We start from the raw sequence: 23,705 nt of genomic DNA on the forward strand, positions 1-23,705 counted from the left end.
AGGGAACTAAGCTCCCATAAGCTGTTCAGTATGGCCAAAAAAAGTGGAGGCGTGCGGACAACTACATTGGGTGGGTTTAACAACATATTAGATGCTTCAAAATAACAGACCGATAGAACTTGAAGAACTTGATAGAACTTGAAGATAGAACTGAAATAAAAATGATCCAAATTAAAACAAAGAGGAGGAAAAAAGGTATGAGTGGGGAGAAAGCCTCATGGGCCAATATGAAGGATCTAAGATAAATGTAATTGGAACTCTGGAAGACTGAGCTGTAGTATTATAGTTTTCACCAAATCAAGAATCTCAGGGGACTACAAGCAGGCTAATCACAAAGAAAACTACACCAACGAACATCATAATCAAACTGCTAAATTCCAAAGATAAAAAGAAAAATCTGAAAACTAGCAGGAGAGAAAAAGACACATTTTACATCCTGGGGAACAAAAACAAGACTAGAGCACACTTCTCATCAGGAACAAGGCAGGCCTGACCACAACAGAACATCTCCAAAGTGCTGAAGAAGAAACGTCAACCCAGAACTCTACATCCAGTGAAAACATCCTTCAAAAATCATGATGAAATAAAGACAGTTCCACACAAATAAAAGCTGAAAAAATGTACTGCCAGGGCACGCTCTTGAGACAGTGGAAAAATGATAGCAGACTCAAACTCAGAACTACACAAAGCAATGAAGGCTGGGGACCGAAAACAAGTAAATATAAAAGATGCTCTCCATTTTCCAATTTCATTAAAAGATAATTGATTATTTTTTAAAACATAGTAACAACGTAGTCCAGGGTTTATAACATGTATAAGTAAACTGTGTGCGTGAACAGCAGAAGGATGGGGGACAGAAGCACCTAGTGTCAGGTTCTTAAACACACACGTGAAGAGGTGCGCTTTACTTGAGGCACAATGCAGTAAGTTAGAGATGTAACATTGCAAACCTCAGAACCAGCACCAAAAAATAAAACAGAGATATAGCCAATAGGCCCACAGAGGACATATCATAAGGATAATCATTTTTTAGATAACAGTAAAATAACTATGCAGAAGGATTCAATAATTAAGTACAGGAAAATATAAATTTTTATAAATATAATTCTACTGATCCCTATCTCCCACTCCGTCCTTAATTGTGTACCTTTCCATATATTTCTACATAGATAAGCATTTATTTTTATATGTGTGTGTGTATATATATATATAAAATAGCTTCTTAAAAACACAAATAGGATCATACCAAATAGTCTGTTCAATCAATGTCTTGGTTTTTTTTTTTTTAAATATGTGTGTGGGGTTTAATTTAATAACACATCTTAGAAACCTTCCCATAACAGCACACACAGAATTATTTCACTGTGTGTACCAGCTGCATGGAAGTCTAGTATATCACCAAAAGTTAATTAATCAGTTCTCTATTGATGGATATTAGGTTATTTGCAGGCACTCAATAAATACAGACCAAGTGAATAAATGCTGTAATGAATATTCTTGTAGAAAATTGGGATAATCTTAAAATGCCAGATTTTCACATTTGCTTGATTTACTATTCCTAAATTTAAAATAGGCTCATAATTTCATAAGACAATTCCATAAAGTTATGCCATTTAAAATGAAGAAAAAATAACCTATAGAATCAACCGATCTAATTAGCATGAAATTCTTCTCAAAGAAAAAAATGTCAAATATTGTCAGGGACATTCTGGCATTTCTCACATATACTCATTTAAGTGAAAATGTATTTAGTTAAGTGAAAACTATCAGCAATTTTAATAAGGTAAAAAACAGATCATAAAGTAGGATCCACTGTCTCAAAGTTAAACAGTAACGTACAACACTGATAGGGCACCAGGGACTGACGTCCTGGACAGTGTGCAATAAACAAGGGCAGAGCAAGGGGCTCCCGGGCATCACGTTCCTTCCCCACAGCAGGACCAGGTGAATGTGAGGGAGGTGGGCAAGGTGTAAGAATAAGTCAATCTCCAGGCTCGCTTCTGGCACCTGGAATTCTGGAGTGCATCTGAGGGAGACACAACACAGGGAACCCAACGCGGCTCAGGGCATCACTCCATACCCTGTATTGCAGGACCCAAGCAAACCCAGGAAGGCAGAGCTGATGAGGTACCCAAAACCAAGATTCAAAAGAATCTGAAGCAAACCAGAACTCACACAGGGACCTGAGCTCTAGAACTTAGTAACAAAAGCTGAGGCTATGTGAGAGCAGGGAGTCACTGAACAGAGTAAAGGAGGCACGGATCAGCACTGGAGACAAAGGACCAAATGTAGGTCACAGGAAATGCGGCCCAGACACAGTTCCAAAGTCCAGCCGTCAGAGCCAGGCTTCAGGTCAGCCCCCAAATCCCACTCCCAGTGAGGCCCTCAGGGAGCTGAAGCACTTTCTACTTGACTCATTATTCCTGGAACCCAGGACAGTGCTAGGCCAGTGAGTCCACCCATGGGAAGGTAGCACAGAGCAGGAGTCAGGGATGTTACCAGCAGCAAAAGGCTGTGCGGCAAGCATCTGTCCAGAGAATTTCCCACTGCGGTGTCTGTTAAACCCAGCAGTTTGCCTCATAGGCCACATAATGCAGAAATAAAGCATTTCATCTTCAGAGCACCTTTACTAGAAAGAAGGGAACAGTAATGACCTCAACTTCCCGGTCTGACTTGGTAGATTCTGAGAATTGTTTTTATGAGAATATTCATTCTGAATGAAATGAACTTGATGTCAGGAAAAAAATGTGTGAGCTATTATTGAAACCCTAATGTTGCCATGATGGCTTGCAAGAATCACTTCATTTTCTGTAGTGTTCACAAACAGTGATTTATGGGACATATGTCATAAAGTCTAGTTTTTTTACAAACTACATTTACCGGAACCTCACATAAACACATTCAGGTAGAGCATGGATCTTAGAGGAGAGCTCCCTCAGGAGCTCAGGAGAGGGGCCAGGGTTGGTACAAAACGTTTTTAAAACAGAAAGGGAGCTAAGTCTGCCTAGTCTGGCGCTCCTCTTAGGATGGCAGTCACCTGAACCACTGGTGCCCCTTACCAACTGATGAGAACAGCAGGCGTAGCTCTCTGTCTGGATGCGCAATTTCCACTCCTTTTCTTCCAGTCAATCACATGCAACACTGCACCACCAACAGGAGGCGATGGCTCCTTAGCAGCTGCGCAGTGAGGAGCAGGTGGGCAGAAACCACAGCCGTGCAGGCTGCCCCTTAAACACTGAGCTCAGCTGTGAGCCCCTCAGTCCTCCCACCTCACCAATCGGATCACATTTAATCCTTGTAACACACCACCACGAGGTAGGCAGCCTTAGACCCACTTTACAAAGCAAAACACTAAGATCTACACCAAGAACAGAGAGCTAGAAGAGGAACCAGCTTGGGCCAAGGTCACTCTGACACCAAAGTCCATTCTCTTAGATAAAACCTCCACTGCCTGTTCAATTTTTAGAAGTCCACCAAAATTTTCTGAGTCTCCATAACGTGGGACTTTAACCCAATAAGAAATCTCACCCAAGCCTGTCCTGCCAATGGGATGAGAAGCAAGGCAGAAGCCCAGCTCCACAGTTGTCACACTGGGGCCTGGACTCCTGGCTCAGCTCCTCAGCAGTTCAGGAATTCTACGGGGTTGCCTGCCCCCTCTAAGTGGCCTTGGCTCACTCAGGTAACAACAGATGCCTGCCAGGGGTGTTGTCAGGAATAAGTAAACTAGATCCATGTGGGAAAAAATGCTCAGAAACTGTAAAGCCATAAAGTGGGAGCAGCATAGCTTCTGCCCTCACTACCGCCCCTTCCTGGCCTCTTTCTGCCACCTTCTGTCTCTCCCTCTGTGGGCTCCTCTGCCTTCAAACATTTGTTTGCTGCTGCCCCTACTTCTCTCCTCCCAAACCCCTGCTCTGTGACCACTGCCTCACTCTACCCCCACCTCCTTGACAACTATTCACCAGAAGTTCAGCTTCCACAAAATTTTCTATTCAACCGAGTCATCACTCACAAAAGACACTAAGGGCTCTAGCTCTGTCATGCAACAAGTATTTATGAAGTCTGTGCTGCGTAACAGACCCTCCCTGGTACACACATTCATTAGCTTTCCTCCAGAAGCATGCTGTTGTCTGATTTCACCTTATGTTACTAACCTCTTGGTTCGAGATTTATAGTAACAACAAAAAATTTTTAAAAAACCAAAAACAATTAAATCTGAAGATATCACTGCAAATGCATGTTTAGCTTAACACAAGTAGAGATGTTACATACAGAAATGTTTACAGATGTGTGTATACACACAGGGGTCAGTATATGCACATGTATCTCTTTGCTCTGTGACCTGAGAGGACCTAAAGGTAGCGACACCCCAGCAGCCACGAACACACCCAGCACCCAGATCTTGGTCTCTAACCCCATCCTCCAATAACAGGAACCAGGGCTCCTTGGAAAAACACCTGAATTTAGAACCAAGGCAGGAAATGTACAAGATGAGCCTGGAGCATCCCGTGCTCCACAAAGTAAATCAGGTGCTTTAAAAAAAAAAGGTCCACCACGGTGGGACTTTGTCAAAGCAGTGCGGGAGCCAACTGAAAGACTTTTCACTGGCCAAAGATGGAGCAACAAAATACAGTAGTGGATTATAACCCAGAGGACAAAATAAATATCTATGAGTCCATACTGATATTAAGTAAATGATTGAACAGATTAATAAATGGGGAAGAATAAGTCTCCCATACAGAAAAATTCCAGTTAATGTATGCCCTTAGGGAGGTGGAGCACAACTCTCCTCCCCTTTTAAGAGTGGGCTGGGCACACTAAATTCCTTCCAAAGAGAGCAGGATGAGGGTGGGGAGGGGATATCAAGTGGAGACACCTGACTAACAGGACATCAGCCCATATCAAAGTCATATCAACAGTAATGAGTCATGCTGAGTGCATGGACCTCTGATGTGATATGAGGCGAAAGGCACTTTCCCTCTGTGATCTTCCTCTCCAAAACCTATAACCCCAGTTTTACCATAAGAAAAACATCAAACAAATTCCCACAAAGGGACAGTCTACCAAATCCCTGACCAGTACTGCTATAAACTGTCAACGTCACCCAAAACTAGGAAAAGTCTGAGAGACCATCATGACATTCCGTCGTCACATTTCCTTGGACCCTAAGGAAATGTGATGATGAAATGTAATGTGGCATCGTGGGTGGGATCCTGGAGCAGAAAGAAGATAACAGGTAAAAACAGGAAATCCAAATAAATTACAGAAAGACTTTAGTTGATAATAATGTATCAATGTTGATTCATTAGTTATGACAAACAGAAACAGGTACAAAGTTCTAAGGGTAAAAGAAGAACCATGCAAGGAAACACCAAACTGAACAGAATTCACTGGGCACAGCTCATCACCAACACCCTTGGGCACGGGGACAAGGGGTGCAGTGGGGATGGATGAAGGCCAGACACCAAGGGGACCAGAGGCTGGGAACCACTGAGGCACCGCTTTCAATATTTCCCATTGAAACATTCTTTAAGGAAAACTTTCTCCAAGTTCCACAGCCAGATACACACTCTTCCCCTCCTGAATGCTGGTAATGGCTCATTCCTCTCCCTCCTGTTAATACATCCAGCTGGAACCAGCAAGCCATTCTGTGGCCTCCTGTAACCAATCAATGGCCAAGTGTGATCAAGCCTTGTTCCAGGGAGAACTGGGGCTGCCTAGGTGTCTCACTGGCATCTCCCTAGCTCCAGTCATGGCCAGCTCCTCCCTGCTTCCACCTTCCCCTCCTCAGGAGGCTTCTGACCTATTTCCCCTCCCTTACACACACTTATACACCCACATATGTATATACACATTCCCTGGTGGCTCCGTTGGTAAAGAGTCTGTCTGCAGTGCAGGAGACCCGGGTTCAATCCCTGGGTCAGGAAGATCTCCTGGAGAAGGAAATGACCGCCTACTCCAGTATTCTTGCCTGAAGAACAGCTGCCGGGAGGAGCTACCCGATGCCCGAGGTCAGGGGCGGCGGCCGAGAGGAGCAACCCCACGTCCATAGAGCGGTGGCTGCGCGGGCGCAGGAGGGCCAAGAGGAGCTACTCCACATTCAAGGTCAGGAGGGGTGGTGGTCAGGATACCCCTCGTCCAAGGTAATGAGCAGTGGCTGCAGTTTGCTGGAGCAGCCGTGAAGAGACACCCCACATACAAGGTAAGAGAAACCCAAGTAAGATGGCAGGTGTGGCAAGAGGGCATCAGAGGGCAGACACACTGAAACCATACTCACAGAAAACTAGTCAATCTAATCACGCTAGGACCACAGCCTTGTCTAACTCAATGAAACTAAGCCGTGCCCGTGGGGCCACCCAAGACAGGCGGGTCATGGTGGAGAGGTCTGACAGAATGTGGTCCACTGGAGAAGGGAATGGCAAACCACTTCAGTATTCTTGCCTTGAGAACCCCATGAACAGTATGAAAAGGCAAAATGATAGGATACTGAAAGAGGAACTCCCCAGGTCGGTAGGTGCCCAATATGCTACTGGAGATCAGTGGAGAAATAACTCCAGAAAGAATGACTGGATGGAGCCAAAGCAAAAACAATACCCAGTTGTGGATGTGACTGGTGATACAAGCAAGGTCTGATGCTGTAAAGAGCAATATTGCATAGGAACCTGGAATGTCAGGTCCATGAATCAAGGCAAATTGGAAGTGGTTAAACAAGAGATGGCAAGAGTGAACGTCGACATTCTAGGAATCAGCAAACTAAAACGGACTGGAATGGGTGATTTTAACTGAGATGACCATTATATCTACTACTGCGGGCAGGAATCCCTTAGAAGAAATGGAGTAGCCATCATGGTTGACAAAAGAGTCCAAAATGTAGTACTTGGATGTAATTTCAAAAATGACAGAATGACCTCTGTTCATTTTGAAGGCAAACCATTCAATAACATGGTAATCCAAGTCTATGCCCCAACCAGTAATGCTGAAGAAGCTGAATGGTTCTATGAAGACCTACAAGACCTTTTATAACTAACACCCAAAAAAGATGTCCTTTTCATTATAGGGGACTGGAATGCAAAAGTAGGAAGTCAAGAAACACCTGGAGTAACAGGCAAATTTGGCCTTGGAATACAAAATGAAGCAGGCCAAAGGCTAATAGAGTTTTGCCAAGAGAATGCACTGGTCATAGCAAACACCCTCTTCCAACAACACAAGAGAAGACTCTACACATGGACATCACCAGATGGTCAGCACCGAAATCAGACTGATTATATTCTTTGCAGCCAAAGATGGAGAAGCTCTATACAGTCAGCAAAAACAAGACCGGGAGCTGACTGTGGCTCAGATCATGAACTTCTTATTGCCAAATTCAGACTTAAATTGAAGAAAGTACGGAAAACCACTAGACCATTCAGGTATGACTTAAATCAAATCCCTTATGATTATACAGTGGAAGTGAGAAATAGATTTAAGGGACTAAATCTGATAGGTAGAGTGCCTGATGAACTATGGACAGAGGTTCGTAACATAGTACAGGAGACAGGGATCAAGACCATCCCCATGGAAAAGAAATGCAAAAAGCAAAATGGCTGACTGGGGAGGCCTTACAAATAGCTGTGAAAAGAAGAGAAGCAAAAAGCAAAGGAGAAAAGCAAAGATATAAGCATCTGAATGCAGAGTTCCAAAGAATAACAAGAAGAGCTAAGAAAGCCTTCCTCAGCGATAAATGCAAAGAAATACAGGAAAACAACACAATGGGAAAGACTAGAGATCTCTTCAAGAAAATTAGAGATACCAAGGGAACATTTCATGCAAAGATGGGCTCAATAAAGGACAGAAATGGTATGGACCTAACAGAAGAAGAAGATATTAAGAAGAGGGGGCAAGAATACAAAGAAGAACTGTACAAAAAAAGATCTTCATGACCAAGATAATCACAATGGTGTGATCACTCACCTAGAGCCAGACATCCTGGAATGTGAAGTCAAGTGGGCCTTAGAAAGCATCGCTACGAACAAAGCTAGTGGAGGTGATGGAATTCCAGTTGAGCTATTTCAAAGCCTGAAAGATGATGCTGTGGCAGTGCTGCACTCAATATGCCAGCAAATTTGGAAAACTTAGCAGTGGCCACAGGACTGGAAAAGGTCAGTTTTCATTCCAATCCCAAAGAAAGGCAATGCCAAAGAATGCTCAAACTACCGCACAATTGCACTCATCTCACACGCTAGTAAAGTAATGCTCAAAATTCTCCAAGCCAGGCTTCAGCAATACATGAACCGTGAACTTCCAGTTGTTCAAGCTGGTTTTAGAAAAGGCAGAGGAACCAGAGATCAAATTGCCAACATCCACTGGATCATCAAAAAAGCAAGAGAGTTCCAGAAAAACATCTATTTCTGCTTCATTGACTATGCCAAAGCCTTTGACTGTGTGGATCACAATAAACTGTGGAAAATTCTGAAAGAGATGGGAACACCAGACCACCTGACCTGCCTCTTGAGAAACCTGTATGCAGGTCAGGAAGCAACAGTTAGAACTGGACATGGAACAACAGACTGGTTCCAAATAGGACAAGGAGTACGTCAAGGCTGTATATTGTCACCCTGCATATTTAACTTCTATGCAGAGTACATCATGGGAAATGCTGGGCTGGAGGAAGCACAAGCTGGAATCAAGATTGCCAGGAGAAATATCAATAACCTCAGATATGCAGATGACACCACCCTTATGGCAGAAAGTGAAGAGGACCTAAAAAGCCTCTTGATGAAGGTGAAAGAGGAGAGTGAAAATGTTGGCTTAAAACTCAACATTCAGAAAACGAAGATCATGGCATCTGGTCCCATCACTTCATGGGAAGTAGATGGGGAAACAGTGGAAACAGTGTCAGACATTATTTTTCTGGGCTCCAAAATCACTGCAGATGGTGACTGCAGCCATGAAATTAAAAGACACTTATTCCTTGGAAGGAAAGTTATGGCCAACCTAGATAGCATATTGAAAAGCAGAGACATTACTTTGCCAACAAAGGTCCATCTAGTCAAGGCTATGGTTTTTCCAGTGGTCATGTATGGATGTGAGTGTTGGACTGTGAAGAAAGCTGAATGCCAAAGAAATGATGCTTTTGAATTGTGGTGTTGGAGAAGACTCTTGAGAGTCCCTTGGACTGCAAGGAGATCCAACCAGTCCATTCTAAAGGAGATCAGTCCTGGGTGTTCTTTGGAAGGAATGATGCTAAAGCTGAAACTCCAGTACTTTGGCCACCTCATGCGAAGAGTTGACTCATTGGAAAAAACTCTGATGCTGGGAGGGATTGGGGGCAGGAGGAGAAGGGGACGACAGAGGATGAGATGGCTGGATGGCATCACCGACTCAATGGACGTGAGTTTGAGTGAACTCTGGGAGATGGTGATGGACAGGGAGGCCTGGCGTGCTGCGATTCGTGGGGTCGCAAAGAGTCGGACACGACTGAGCGACTGAACTGAACTGATGTATATACACACACATATATACATATACACTCACATACCTACACAAGCATACACATAAACACACACAAACTCACTCCCCTCCTCCACTCTAACATTTCTAATATGCAATCCTGATCATGTCACCACCCTGCTTTAAAACTGTCCTTAATAGTCCTTAAGACAAAACCCAAATTCCCAAGGCCTTACAAAGCTTGTCAAGATCTGTCCTGCTCGTCTCTCCACTATCATGGGTCTCCCGGCACTTCTCTCTGCAGTCTTTGCTCCATTTACCTGTTCTCAGCAATTATTCAGTGAGCACCTGCCACCAATCAGTCTCTACATGAGAAGCTGGAGATACTGCACAAACAAGACACAGTCTCTGTCCTAATGACATGACCCATGTCAGAAGATGACAAAGCAGCTAGGGCTGCAGTGGGAGCTGGGGCATGGTCTTGGGGAGGATGGAGAAAAGCGATATCCAAAGACAGGCTCTCTCCCCTCCCCACCTCGACACACCTCTGCCCTCCCTCCTGCCCTCTCCCTTCTTTCCTTTCTCCTCTCTTTCAGGTACTGCGGGCCTTCCAGGAGGCGTTCTCCCCACTCTGCAGGCAGCCACCACCACCCCAACCCCTCTTCCCCACTAAACTGGTAAACTCCCTAAAAGCAGGAGCTATTCACCAATGAATCACCAACACCTAGCACTGTATCCGGCACATGCTGCTGCTGCTGCTGCTAAGTCGCTTCAGCCGTGTCCAACTCTTAGCAACCCCATGGACTGCAGCCTACCAGGCTCCTCCATCCATGGGATTTTCCAGGCAAGAATACTGGAGTGGGGTGCCACTGTCTTCTCCAATCCGGCACATAGAGGCCCTTAATAAATATTTGCTGAATCACTGAATTATTTAAACCAGTTTTGGAGACTTTACCATGCTTGCCCCTCCCTGCATCCTCATGACCTGACCTGCACACACGTCCCCCGCCTGCATCAGGGACCCCCTACTGCACACAAAGCAGGGCTCAGCCCACCCAGTACCGTGGACATACAGACACCACCTAAATGTCTAGCAAGCAGGAGTCCTTAAATCACTACTTTGTTCCTCAAGTGCGGATACATAATTACTGTGTTTTTACTTAACATTGTAAAAGGATGCCTTTTTCTCTAATAAGATAAAATTCCTCAAGGGGCCACACCCACCTCTTCTGTCTCCTCAGATCCCACACTACCCCAGGCTCAGTGCCATGTATGTAAATGGTACAAAGCGCTCGTAAGAACAATATTTCCCCACAAAACACTGAGAAGCCCTGTAGGTTGCTTTTGGATAGCACACACTGGTAGTTGGGATTTGTGCATTTCTGTATATACAGTTTGCCTCCAACAATACTGTAAGTGAATATTAACCTCTCCGTTAATAAGTGTGCTTCCCCAAGTGCCATGGGTTAGCAAACTCCCCTCTGTGCATTCCAGCCAACAAATGACTCAGGAAGGATGAAGGAGCCAGGTTCTCACCGCTCGGAAGGAAGTAACAAGCCTGTTAAGAGGGACAGAGGAGACGGGGTCCAGTGATAATCACCTCTGTACATCACAGTATGATGCCAGCGGTAAGAAAGCAATAAATCCAGACAGACATGGATGCCTCCACCAGCATCTCTGCTGAGGTGGCCCACAAACAATGGCACATCAGTAGCCATGCCAGACCTGGTGCCAGGTATCGCATCTGAATTCTGTTTTCCACCAAAAGGAACTGAGGATCATTGGAGAAAAGGCTAATTCCAGGGCTGAGGCAGGGAAAATACACGATGACCCTGGAACATCTCATTGTGCCAAAAAGCTAAGGAATGTTCAAGCCTGGTACATCCAAGGCCACGGATGACAATGTGAAGAGGCCTTGCTAGGCAAGAAAATAAGCGATGACAGGGATGGGCCAAGTGAACAACATTAATAAGGTTGGGACCAAGCAACAAGGTGTGCTTTCTGATACAACGCTCGGGAAAAAGCACGACTTCAGCAGCATCCTCACACAAAATGTGTAACATGAATCTGAGTACTGGGAAACATCAGGACATTCCACAATGGAATAGGAAACCTGAGAATGTTCCACAAAATATCTGCCTGTATTCTTTTAAAATGTCAAGGTCACCAAAGTCAGAGACAGAAAGTAGGATGGTGGTTACCAGGTGCTGGGGGAGGAGGAGGGAGACTTAGTGTTTAATGGGGACAGAGCTTCAGTTTGGGCAGATGAGAAAGGTCTGGAGATGGACGCTGGTGATGGCTGAACAATGTAGTTAATAACTATAGCCTTAAAAATGGTTTAAATTATGAACTTCATATTATATATATTTTATGACAATAAAAAAATAAAATATTTTTTTTTAATTTTTTAAAAAAGGTCAAGGAACTCTAAGAAAGCCTAAGAAACTCCTTTAGATTAAAGGAGGCTTTCTGCTTTATTGACTATACCAAAGCCTTTGACTGTGTGGATCACAATAAACTATGGAAAATTCTGAAAGAGATGGGAATACCAGACCACCTGACATGCCTCTTGAGAAACCTGTATGCAGGTCAGGAAGCAACAGTTAGAACTGGACATGGAACAACAGACTGGTTCCACATAGGAAAAGGAATACGTCAAGGCTGTATATTGTCACCCTGCTTATTTAACTTATGTGCAGAGTACATCATGAGAAACGCTGGGCTGGATGAAGCACAAGCTGGAATCAAGATTACCGGGAGAAACATCGATAACCTCAGATATGCAGATGACACCACCCTTATGGCACACTTCATGGGAAAGAGATGGGGAAACAGTGGAAACAGTGTCAGACTTTATTTTGGGGGGCTCCAAAATCACTGCAGATGGTGACTGCAGCCATGAAATTAAAAGACGCTTACTCCTTGGAAGAAAAGTTATGACCAACCTAGATACCATATTCAAAAGCAGAGACGTTACTTTGCCAACAAAGGTCCGTCTAGTCAAGGCTATGGTTTTTCCAGTGGTCATGTATGGATGTGAGAGTTGGACTGTGAAGAAAGCTGAATGCCAAAGAATTGATGCTTTTGAACTGTGGTGTTGGAGAAGACTCTTGAGAGTCCCTTGGACTGCAAGGAGATCCAACCAGTCCATTCTAAAGATCAGCCCTGGGTGTTCTTTGGAAGGAATGATGCTAAAGCTGAAACTCCAGTACTTTGGCCACCTCATGCGAAGAGTTGACTCATTGGAAAAGACTCTGATGCTGGGAGGGATTGGGGGCAGGAGGAGAAGGGGACGACAGAGGGTGAGATGGCTGGATGGCATCACTGACTCAATGGACATGAGTCTGAGTGAACTCCGGGAGTTGGTGATGGACAGGGAGGCCTGGCATGCTGCGGTCCATGGGGTTGCAAAGAGTCAGACACGACTGAGCGACTGAACTGAACTGAACTGAAGAAGAACTAAAGAGCCTCTTGATGAAAGTGAAAGAGGAGAGTGAAAAAGTTGGCTTAAAGCTCAACATTCAGAAAACTAAGATCATGGCATCCGGTTCCATCTCTTCATGGGAAATAGATGGGGAAACAATGGAAATAGTGGCTGACTTCATTTTTCTGGGCTCCAAAATCACTGCAGATGGTGATGGCAGCCATGAAATTAAAAGACGCTTACTCCTTGGAAGGAAAGTTATGACCAACATAGACAGCATATTAAAAAGCAGAGACATTACTTTGTTAACAAAGGTCCGTCTGAGCGACTGAGCTGAAACAGACGAGACTTCTTAGGCAGTGCATGAACCTGGATGCGGGAGGGCAGAATGGCTGATAAAGGAGCAAACCAGCCACAGCATTTCAACGTGAACTGGATTAGTAATAGCAGTATATCAAGGACAAATGTTCTGAGTTTTACAACTGTTCTTTGTTTACGTAAGATGATGTCCTTTGTTCTTAGGAGACACACACAGTAAGGCATAAAAGAGCACTGTCTCCAACTAAGTCATGTCCAACCCCCTGCAAGCCCATGGACTGCAGCACGCCAGGCTTCCCTGTCTTTCACCATCTCCCAGAGTTTGCTCAAACTCATGTCCACTGAATCGGTAATGCCATCCAACCATCTCATCCTCTGTCGTCCCCTTCTCCTCTTATCTTCTATCTTTCCCAACTTACTCTTTAATAATTTGGGGGAAAGAATTACATATTCTCATTTATAAGTAGAGAAGAGTAAATGAGGCAAGATGTAAAAACTGGTGAATCTGGGTAAGGTACACTGGAATTCATTACACTATTCTTGTGATTTTTCTGTGTTAAATTATATATAAAAAAAAAAAAGCTAGTCGCAATAATCCACCTGGAAAGCACACCTGTCGCTGGCTGTCTCTCCTCACCTGTCTACCCTTCTGTTTTAAAGGCACAACCTTCTCTGCAGAGTTGAATGTACTGGGCAAGTTTAAGGTTCAAGAACATGATTAAAGCATTAACATATCATGCCATATATTTACTGGAATGGCCTTTTCTATGCATTTAACTAGACTTACAAAAAGAAAATAGTATCCACCTTGAGCTCTACGAAAACAAGCATGGTGGATGCTCAAAGCACTTTAATGGCTTCTGAACAAAAAGAAGAGAGAGTCAGACACCTGGAGGACACCCTCTATATATAAGCCACATGGATTTTGTTAGAACTCTAGCTTTAGAACTCCACAAGGTGATAATGAGGCAGAAACATCCTCATCCGTTTCAGGAAACTTCCACAGCACAGCATGTTGTTCAAAATGGAAAACGGCACATTTTTTAAAGCAGGTGAAAAAATATCTATGTAGATGTCCCTTTGGAGCTCCTGAGTCTCACATGACAAATGCCGATAGAAAGCTTATACACTTCAAATGCAAAGTGAGAGAGTGACTGACAAAGCAGCAGGGCCCGCCCTGTCCTCCACCCCTTCCTCCCCCAGCCCCGGTGGCTCTCACCTGGATTACCCTGCTCCCCTCCCCAGCTGGTGATCCCACCTTCACCGTAACCCCTCTCCAAACCCTCCACTCCACCCACAGTCAAAAAGACCTTTCAAAACACAAATCTATGTCCGACATTCCCTTGCTTAAATCCTTAAGCAGCTCCTATCACCAAATAGGTCAACAGTGAGTTTAATGCTGGGTCAACCTAACTGATTTATAGGTTTCAAAAGTGCAGTTCAATGCAAATGATTTACTTATTTAAATACACTCAAGGAGGCCATGGCCTCCTCCCCTGTAAATACACCCAACACGTATTATAATCTGGTATTGACATCTGTCTGTCCCACCAGACACCAAGGTATGGTACAGCACACTGAGTGAGTAGTAAACCTCCACTGAGCTGGAGTGAAGGTTTCTACCCTCTACCACCTACCTCCCCTCACCCCCTGGATCCATTCTCCTCCCCTCACAGAATGAAGCCATCCTGGGTGGGTGGCAGTGTGTCTCCCTGCAGGACACGATCTAGAAGTCTGGGGCAACAGGAGGCCCTAATCCTGCCCAAAGGACTAGACGTAAGACAGACGCCTTCACAGTCGCAAAGGCCCTCCACAAGCTCAGAGGATGGAAAGAGGGTCCCAGACCCCTTTCAAGTCTGTCACCTGATTTCTGGTCAAGCTTGCTATTTTTGGCCAACCATCTAATACCTCACACCTTCTTCCTAGTTTAAGTTTGATGCCCACTTTAACTAAACTAAGAAGTCTCAAACATTTGATAACAGGACATCTAACTACTCTTAAAGAGCTTTTTATATGAGTAACACTTATCAGTATTTTCAATCTTAGAGGCTAAAACCAAAAAAAAAAAGAATAATACATTTCCTTGTTAATTTATTTAAAAATTATACTTATTACATTTTCAATAAATATTTATATGAAAAACTATATTTTCAAAAAATTGTTAGACAAGTGACATTGTTTTCTGAACATCTCTTTAATGTCAGCCTTAATAGAAAACAGCTGACCTCTCACATGCTACACTCAATCCGTTGTGATATGTTGTTCTACATATGTGAGAAAAATATGGACTAAAAAAGAAATATAGTTGGAAAGGACAGGAGTATCAGAATAGCCAATAATTGGACATATTCTTCTTTGATATTATGTCAAAACTCAGTATTTGGTAGTTTCTTAAAGGTCTACTGCAATCTATCTGAACAGAATAGAAAATGTAATCTATCCAAAACCACAGCCATGACTTTTTACACTCTATTATGTTAAAATCCATTGGCCCAACTTTGGATCTTTTACCCATGGATGATTTTATAATATCATGAATCAGTCACTTGAAAATATTGGTTCACTGAATTATGCAGATGTTCCAAGTGTGAAACACATTTCATTCTACAATATAAAAGCAAACTGTATTCATTAACACCCCCATCACCTCATCAGAAACATCTTCACGTACTGGGAAGCTGGGCACCGCACAGTGGCCAATACAGGTGTTCTGCAACTCTCATTCTCACTTGAGAGCTTAAATCTTACCACTGGCAACAAATAAAGTGAAGCTAACTCAATTTATCTTTGAGAAACTATCTGCCAGAACCCAAGCCTGACCGGCCTGCCAGCCTCCTCCAGGTACAGCTTGCGTTCCGGGAAGGGCTGCGGCTGGCGGCCCCAGCAACCACAGATGCTCTTCCTCCAACAACCACACCTAGGATCAAAGAGGTGTGTGCTAAAGAGCCAAGACTTAAGAAAACTAATCATTTTAATGCCTTATGAAGGGCATTCTGAAGTGAAACTGGAAGCTTTTTTTACTGTGAGTGCACGGTGATGAAGAAAACAATAACCATCAGCCCAGTCTGACACCACCGTCTGGATTCGCACTCAGGCACCAGCAGTTTCACCCACCATCACCTCTGCACCATCAATGCCCCTGTCAACATGAGGAAAAGACCAATAGGCCAACAATGATGAGTGGTGCTTCAGGAACCCAGGCGAGCGCACCGTGAGAACAGCTGGGCTGTGTCATCAGCATCGCCATCCGTTACTGCTCTGGGGCTAGTGCACTGTCTGCATCCCCGCACCACCAGCCCCTCATCTTCCCCACGTTTTTGTTTCAGACTCCCTGGTCTCTGAACAGGAGGCTTCCAGTGGAGTGGAGGCACTGTGATACACTTTTGGTTGTTTCTTTTTACCTGGGCTTTGTTTCTCAGATTTCGCTTCTTCTGTTGGAGCCCTGAAATGATGTCCCTGCAGGCCAGCCTATTAATCAAGCCTCAGTTTCCTCATCAATCACATGGAGGTAACAATCCCTGCTATTGAGTCTTAAAAGACATAATCTGTGTGGAAGTCCTTTGTGAGTGATTCATTTTTTCACCAGTACTTTTTAAAAATAATTTTATTTTTTATTTATTCATTTACTTTGGCTGTTTCGGGCCTTCGTTGCTGCTTGGGCTTTTCTCTAGTTATGGCGCGCAGGTGGCTACTCTCTAGTTGCAGTGGGTGGGTTTCTCACTGCAGTGGCCTCTCGTTTTGGAGCACGGGCTCTACGGCACGTGGACCCAGTAGCTCCCACTTGTGTGCTCCAGAGCCCAGGCTCCATAGTTGTGGGGCTCGGGCTTGTGGCTCCATGGCATGTGGGATCTTTCCAGATCAGGAATCGAACCCGAATCTCCTGCATTGGCAGGCAGATTCTTCACCACTGAGCCACTAGGGAAGGCCCTCATCAGTACATTTTTACTGAAACGCTACTGTGTACCAAGCACCATCCTTTATGACAGTGGAGACAAGGTCTTTGCTTTATGATAAAAAGATAATTTCTGGGGATGGAGTATGAAGAAAAATATCAGAGACATAAAGAGAGATCCTGAGCCATTGGGGAGCTGCTTAAGATGGGGTGATCAGGGAAGGTCTCTGAGAAAGTGACCTAGACGCTGGCTACAAACCACAAGAAAGAGCCGACTGTGCAAAGGTGAGATGGAAGAGCATTCCAGGCCTTTCCATTCAAGAAGCAGAAAAGGCAGGCGGGACCAGATTATGAAGCTTTGTGAACCAGGGTGGCTTCTCTGTTCTACTCCAAGTACTAGGAAGCCAGGGAGAGGCCTAGTAAGGAAGTGACAGGATCTGATTTATACTTTAACAAGATCCCTCCGACCACTATGTGAAGAATAAGTTGTCAAAGTTCCCTGGTGGTCCAGTGGTTAAGAATCCACCTGCCAATGCAGGGGACATCAGTTCCATTCCTGGTCCAGAAGATTCCACATGCTGCATCGCAACACTGAAGCCTGAATGCCTAGAGCCTGTGTGCCCCAACAAGAGAAGACATCACAATGAGAAGCCTGTGCACCGCAACAAAGAGTAGCCCCTGCTCATCACAACCAGCCCTGCACACAGCAAAGAAGATCCAGTGCAACCAAAAATAAATGAAAAAAAAAATTTTAAGAGTAAATTGTAGGGCAAGAGAAGACACAAGGAGACCAGTCAGGACATGATTCTAGCTGTCCAGATGAAACATGGTAATTGCCTGGACTGGGCTCACAGCAGTGGAGACAAAATGAGGTAGTCCAATACAGAATACACTCTGGAGGCAAAGCTGACAGGTCCTACTGATGAAACGGATTGTACAAAGAGGAGAGGAAGAGGAAATAATTACGAATCTAATTACGAATAAATTCCAGATGTACAGGTTGAAACAGCTGAGTGGGTGGTGAAGGCAGTCTGTTGTGATGGAGAAAACCAAGGCAAAGCAGGCAGCCAGGTACCTGAGACAGGAGTCAAGGCATGTAGACGGCACGTAAAACCATGAGACTAGATGAGGTCAGCTAGCAAGGGGCATACAGAATAAAGAGATCTCCAAGATCAAGTTCCCAGGTACTACACATTCTGCTGTCAACCACAAAGGAGTCTGAGGAGGACCAATTAGTGACCTCAGAGGAAAACCTGGAGTTTCAGGAAGACATAGATGCAAGTGAGGGAAAAGCTTTATGAAGGAGGGAGTGGTCCACCCTGGAATGCTGCCAAGAAGTTGAAAAGATAGAGACAGAGAAGTGACATTTAGGTTTAGCAACAAATAATCACCATGTAGAAGGACAGCCTGAGTGGCATGAAGGGAGTCTAAATGGAATAGATTGAGAGGATTCAAAGTGAGGAAACAGGGAGTAAGAAAGAGTTGTAAAGTATTACTACGTAGCCTTGCTCCAAAGACAACCTAAATATTTGACTGTCCACATAACAGTTTAATGTAATCTACTCAGCTTCCTCCATGGTTTATTCAAGTTTGGCTACAAAGCAAGGTGACTAAGTCTAAAGACTGGTTTGGGAAATGGTTTCATCATTTTATAGCTATATCTCTTGCACACTTGCAGGTACAGTGTGTCTGCTGATGGTTTTCTTTCAGAGCAGTAGCTCTCATGTTCCTGGACTCCATGCCACACATGCAAGGTAAAGATTCATCTGAGACCAATTATATCCACATGCCCACTTTCTAGAAAATGAACTCTGTGATAACGATGAAGTATCACAGTAAAACCCAAATGGGGGAGTTCTACACAAATCTGTTTTAGCCATAGGTCCATGAATGATTCATTTTTGAACTGTAATTCATATGTCTAGTTATTTGAAAATCACAAATCAAAAATGCCATCGATGCATATACACATTTACTACACACAGAAGTAACTAAAAAACCAACTTGATAATTTGATAATAACAGTACTGAACTAACAGTAACTTAGTAATTAAAATGCAACAATAGTGGCATCTGAAAACCAGAAATGATTTAACACCAAGATTGCAGGAATTCCAAATAAGAGTGTACTGTAATTCTGTGAGGATGCCAAATACTGAGCGGCAGAAAACTTGGGAGTTGTTACTCAACTTTGGTAAAGTTGTCGATTTTAGGAACACTTAACAACTCCACTAAATAGGACACCAGCAAGAAACTGCTTATACATATACAGTAAAAGTATGTGGACTTGCCTGCGGATCACAGGAAAAAGCAATGATTGAGTCCACATTTAGGGCAATCGATGGTGCACCAGAAGTGGTCTACATTGGTCCGCATACAGGACAACTGGACCCACACCTGCTGCTTTTTGACAACGCTGCACCATCAGACTGCTGGAGACCACCCCAGCACAGGGAAACAGTCTGGCCTGGATGCCCATGTGCTCAACAGTCCTAGAATCTTGAAATCACATATAGGTACCCCTTGGCCAGAGCCAGCCCCACAGATACACTGCTTCATGGTTTATAATATTTCAAGTCGTTCCAATATTTAAAATTGGAAAACCTTACATTAAAAAAAAAGTTTTCTGGCTTCTCAAAGAAAAGAAAGAGAAAGGGAGACCTGGCCAGGCTCAGCTGCCCCTTGAGCTGCACCCTGTGGTCTTCGGAGCCCCACTGATCCCACCCTCCAGAAAGTCAGAAACGAGTCAAACCTCAGCTGCAATTTGTCTCTGAATCTGCACCATTATTCTCCTTCTACCTGGCTTTTTTATACTACCTCTCAACTCTCAGCATCATTTGGATTTGCACCCTTCGTCCCAGTAGAATGTACTGAAAAAGCCCCCTGAGGGTCTAACCAGGGAAAAGAGACTACAAGGATGGCCAGATGCCAAGTTCTCAGAAACAACTAAAAAGGTTAGCTGCTGATATTTTTTCTTTATTAAACAACTTGCAAAGGCTGGATACTTTCTCAGCTAGCTCTAAGTCACAATCTCAGTAACTACTCAGACTCCCAAAACTTTTCTTCCTCTTAATAACCTATGAGTAGCTTATCAGGGAATGTTGATCATTCACAAGTTGTTTTAAATAAAAGGTCAAAAATGAATCCATTAATCAGTTTTGAACAGTTTAAGTATGTTTTAAACCTGTTTAACAGTTTAGGAAAACTACATTTCAAAAGAAAAAAAAAAGCCCTTCAATTAGAATGAAAAAAGATTTCAGTTACTTTTTAGAATAAATCTTTTCATATATGGACAGCAACCACAAAAGCTTTAAACCACGTAATTAGTACTAAAGCGGAATAAGACAGACTTTATACAATCTTTTCCAATGACCATCTCTGTTACTCCCTAAACTACTTTTGGATGAAACAGATTTTCCTGACCTTTTGGGCATGCTCAGTAGCTCAGTCCTGTCTGACTGCAATCTCATGGGCTGTAGCCCACCAGGCTCCTCTGTCCACGGGATTTTCCAGGCAAGAATAATGGAGTGTCACTTCCTTCTCCAAACCTTTTGAAGGTACGCCAAATAACAACTGAAGCACTAGTTACTAGTGACTGAATAACTAAAATTACCATAAGGGTAATTGTATCTATGTTCAACATCATATACTGAAAACAACCATCTTATATAAGCATATCCATCAGCCCAGAGCAAGCACACTACATGATAATACCAACTACCCTTCTTAGGCTAAAAAGTTCAAATAAATAAAGACAGTCTTGAAGCAGAAAACAAAACACAAAAAGACAAATTATAAATATGTATGGGTGACAGAGTCCCACCCTTTTGCTCTGGAGACCAGGAAATAGATGGTGGTTGAACAAAATTGACTTTCTTTCCTAGCAGCCTGGGTCACTATCCACATTCCAACACCATAAGGAACCACTACTAGACCCAAGTTCCAACTCCTCATACTCTACTATTAGAGAAATTCTGCCTCCAAGTAATAGTAACAGGACATGACATAAAAGGAGCAAAGCCTAGATTCAAGACAAATTGCTTAGAAGGCTTTGGTAAAGTTCATTGTAACTTTAAAACAACTTTGCATTAATTTGTTACTAGCTGAACATTTGCCAGTAATCTTGTTTCCTAGCATACTATATTAGACTTCTGCATTCTACCTAGCTAGGACCAAAAAAAAAAAAAAAAAAAGTAATCTAGCTACTAAAAGTAGACCTACCACGTGGGGACAAATATTACATCCCAAGTTGTCTTTCCTCTAAGTGTTAACAGTACTAAGTATATCCAAAAAAGCATGCAAATACTTGCAACGCTGTATTTTCTAACTTGTGTAACTTTCATTGTCTGAATTAGAACTTCCTTTGAATCTAATTAACACTATCCAGTGAATAACTACTAACCAAAACAGACTTTTCCATTTACAACCAAAACTGGAGTCTGAAATGATTTGTGCTTTTTAGTTGACCGGCAACATGTGTCTGGGAAAAAATATCGCCGCTCTACCAAGGACATACTTCTGGCTCTGAACTTTCTTGAAAAAAACTACCCAGGTCCAAGGGGCGCAGGCGCTATCCACTTACCCGATCCTTCATCCTCCAGCTCTGAGCTAAGGATTTGGAGCCTTCGATTTTCTCACAGTGCCTCTTTTTCATAAAAGCCAAAGGTAGGTTCCAGTCTGTAAGGTCAGCTTCATCTTCCTCCCCGAGTCCCAAGAGAGGCGACTGCAGCATCTCGGACTCCATGAGCGGGGGAGGGGGTGGGGGAGTCCTGGGCAGCAAACGCTCGAGAACCTCCAGCCTTGAAAACTAGTGTGTACCAGAATGGGTGAAATAAGAAACAGAAAAGGGGGAAGTAGAAAAAGAAATGGGTGGAGAGAGTGTGGAGACCCTCACTCAGGCAAAGTCTGAGATTCTTCTAACTCTGCGCGGGAAGTCGGAGGGGGTGGCAAGAAGGGTGGGAAATGAGGGAACCAAGAGGCTCCGCACAGACACACACACGCCCCCAGTTCCCAAGCCACCGGCTGCTTCTGAGGGCGTCAGTTCCCAGAGGGGCTGCGAGCGGAGCTGTCAAAGGCGTGCGAGACTCCAGGCCTCACGATGACCCTGCTCTCGGCCTCCAACGTCTCAGCCGATCCGAGGACAGGCAGGCCGCCAGCTCTTGGTGCCGATTCGCCGACTGGGCTGAGGTCTTCGGCCGAGGGGATGAGGTTCAGAGCGCCTGAGGTCTCCTGCAGCCACTCTCAGCCCTGCGGGTCGCGCACTTGCCGGAGGTGCTGCAACCAGAGCCAGGACCGGCCCATCGTGCTCGCCCGCAGCCGGCTCCTCAGCCCTGGGTCCGCGCGGCCTGGCCGGTTCTGGCCTCCAGCCCTATGGCTCTCGCCCGTCTGAGAACGAGTCTTGAGAGACAGGCTACACAGAGCTGCGGAAAAGACGGGTAATGTGGGCTTATTGGGTTTGGGGAGTTTTGCCCTCTGGTTTCAAGCTACAGTGAAACTCCGCTCATCAGCACATCAAGGAGGACGCCATATTGCCAAGACCCAGCATGCAGCGCGATCTACGGCGTGGGTAACAAGCCAAACTTCTTCAGAGCGTTCCGGCCGCGCTTCCCAAGAGGCAACGAGAGAAGTCTCCGCCCCCCTGTTACCATCGTTACCACAATTCAGCTTGCTAGTTTATAGCTTTTCGTTCAATAGATGCGTCACATCAAAGTCAGTCCTATAAATGAAACTGTGTTAATTTAATTAATTTTGAAAAAATCTTTATTATTACAAGTAGACCTACATCCTTCTGAAATTAAAGGAATCGACCTTGTTTTTTCCAGATTTTGAAAAAGCAAAATTCTTCCGAAAGAATCATTGATAATATTACAAAGGAATATAGTATCGGACGCGCGGTTGGGAGGAGACGTACTATCCTCCACAATATCAATCAGATTCTTTTTCTTTTTAAGGAACACTGAGCGAAAAAATTAATTTTGACAATTGTAATTTTTTGTTTAATCCATTTATTTTCTGAGCGGTTTATTCTTGTTTGAATGTAGCTTTACTTAAAAACAACTAAAAGCTATAGATCTCTACGCGTGGATCGCCTCCTGCACTACTTTATTGCTCTATTCCGTAAACATTCCGTGTTTACAGTGTGTGAGAATGTGTCCATGCAAAGGGAATATAAACCCCAAGCAGCATGCAATGCCTGTCTTCAATAAACATAGTGCCTAGTGAGACACACATGTAACCATTAGATAAAGTATGGCGGGGGGGGGGGGGGGCGGGGGGCGCGGCGGCGGTGCAGGAAGATTGGCAGGTAGGCTGGTCTTCCCCTCTGCATTTAGGCTTTGAGGTAAGGCCCACGTGTATCTGCATCTCAACTGTATCACTTTCCATGCCTGTGACAACCTTGGTCCATTCCTTAACTAGTTCAGCCTCACTTTCTTCAACTATAATCTGGGTTAATATAATACCCACCTTGAAGGGTAAAATTAACCTGTGTAGGAGTCTGGTATATGGTGAGTGTCCAATACAATGCCAGCAATGATGGGTGTATACTAGAGGGAAATCCAGCAGCCCTGTGTGCTTTGTTAATCTAAAAGAATCAGGCTCTCAAAGAGACCCTCTTTCTCAGTATGGTTTCCTAGGGCTTTGACA

The 23,705-nt window shown here is 44.1% G+C and overlaps 1 protein-coding gene and 1 long non-coding RNA gene across 2 annotated transcripts in view; one reads left to right on the forward strand and one right to left on the reverse strand.

The window, feature by feature from the left end:
- The window catches only part of RPTOR (regulatory associated protein of MTOR complex 1), a 324,636-nt gene extending 302,035 nt beyond the window's left edge, over nt 1–22,601 (reverse strand). The window contains 1 exon segment of the mRNA NM_001192130.4: nt 21,643–22,601. Coding sequence (NP_001179059.3) covers nt 21,643–21,804 — 162 coding nt within the window. The 5' untranslated portion in view covers nt 21,805–22,601.
- Nucleotides 17,769–21,643, forward strand: LOC132343114 (uncharacterized). Its single transcript, XR_009491799.1, has 3 exons — nt 17,769–17,889; nt 18,739–18,814; nt 21,523–21,643. It is a non-coding gene; the product is annotated as an uncharacterized lncRNA (long non-coding RNA).
- Nucleotides 22,602–23,705: the final 1,104 nt, after the last annotated feature.

Source organism: Bos taurus, chromosome 19 (genome assembly GCF_002263795.3).
Source record: "Bos taurus isolate L1 Dominette 01449 registration number 42190680 breed Hereford chromosome 19, ARS-UCD2.0, whole genome shotgun sequence".
NCBI lineage: Eukaryota > Metazoa > Chordata > Mammalia > Artiodactyla > Bovidae > Bos > Bos taurus.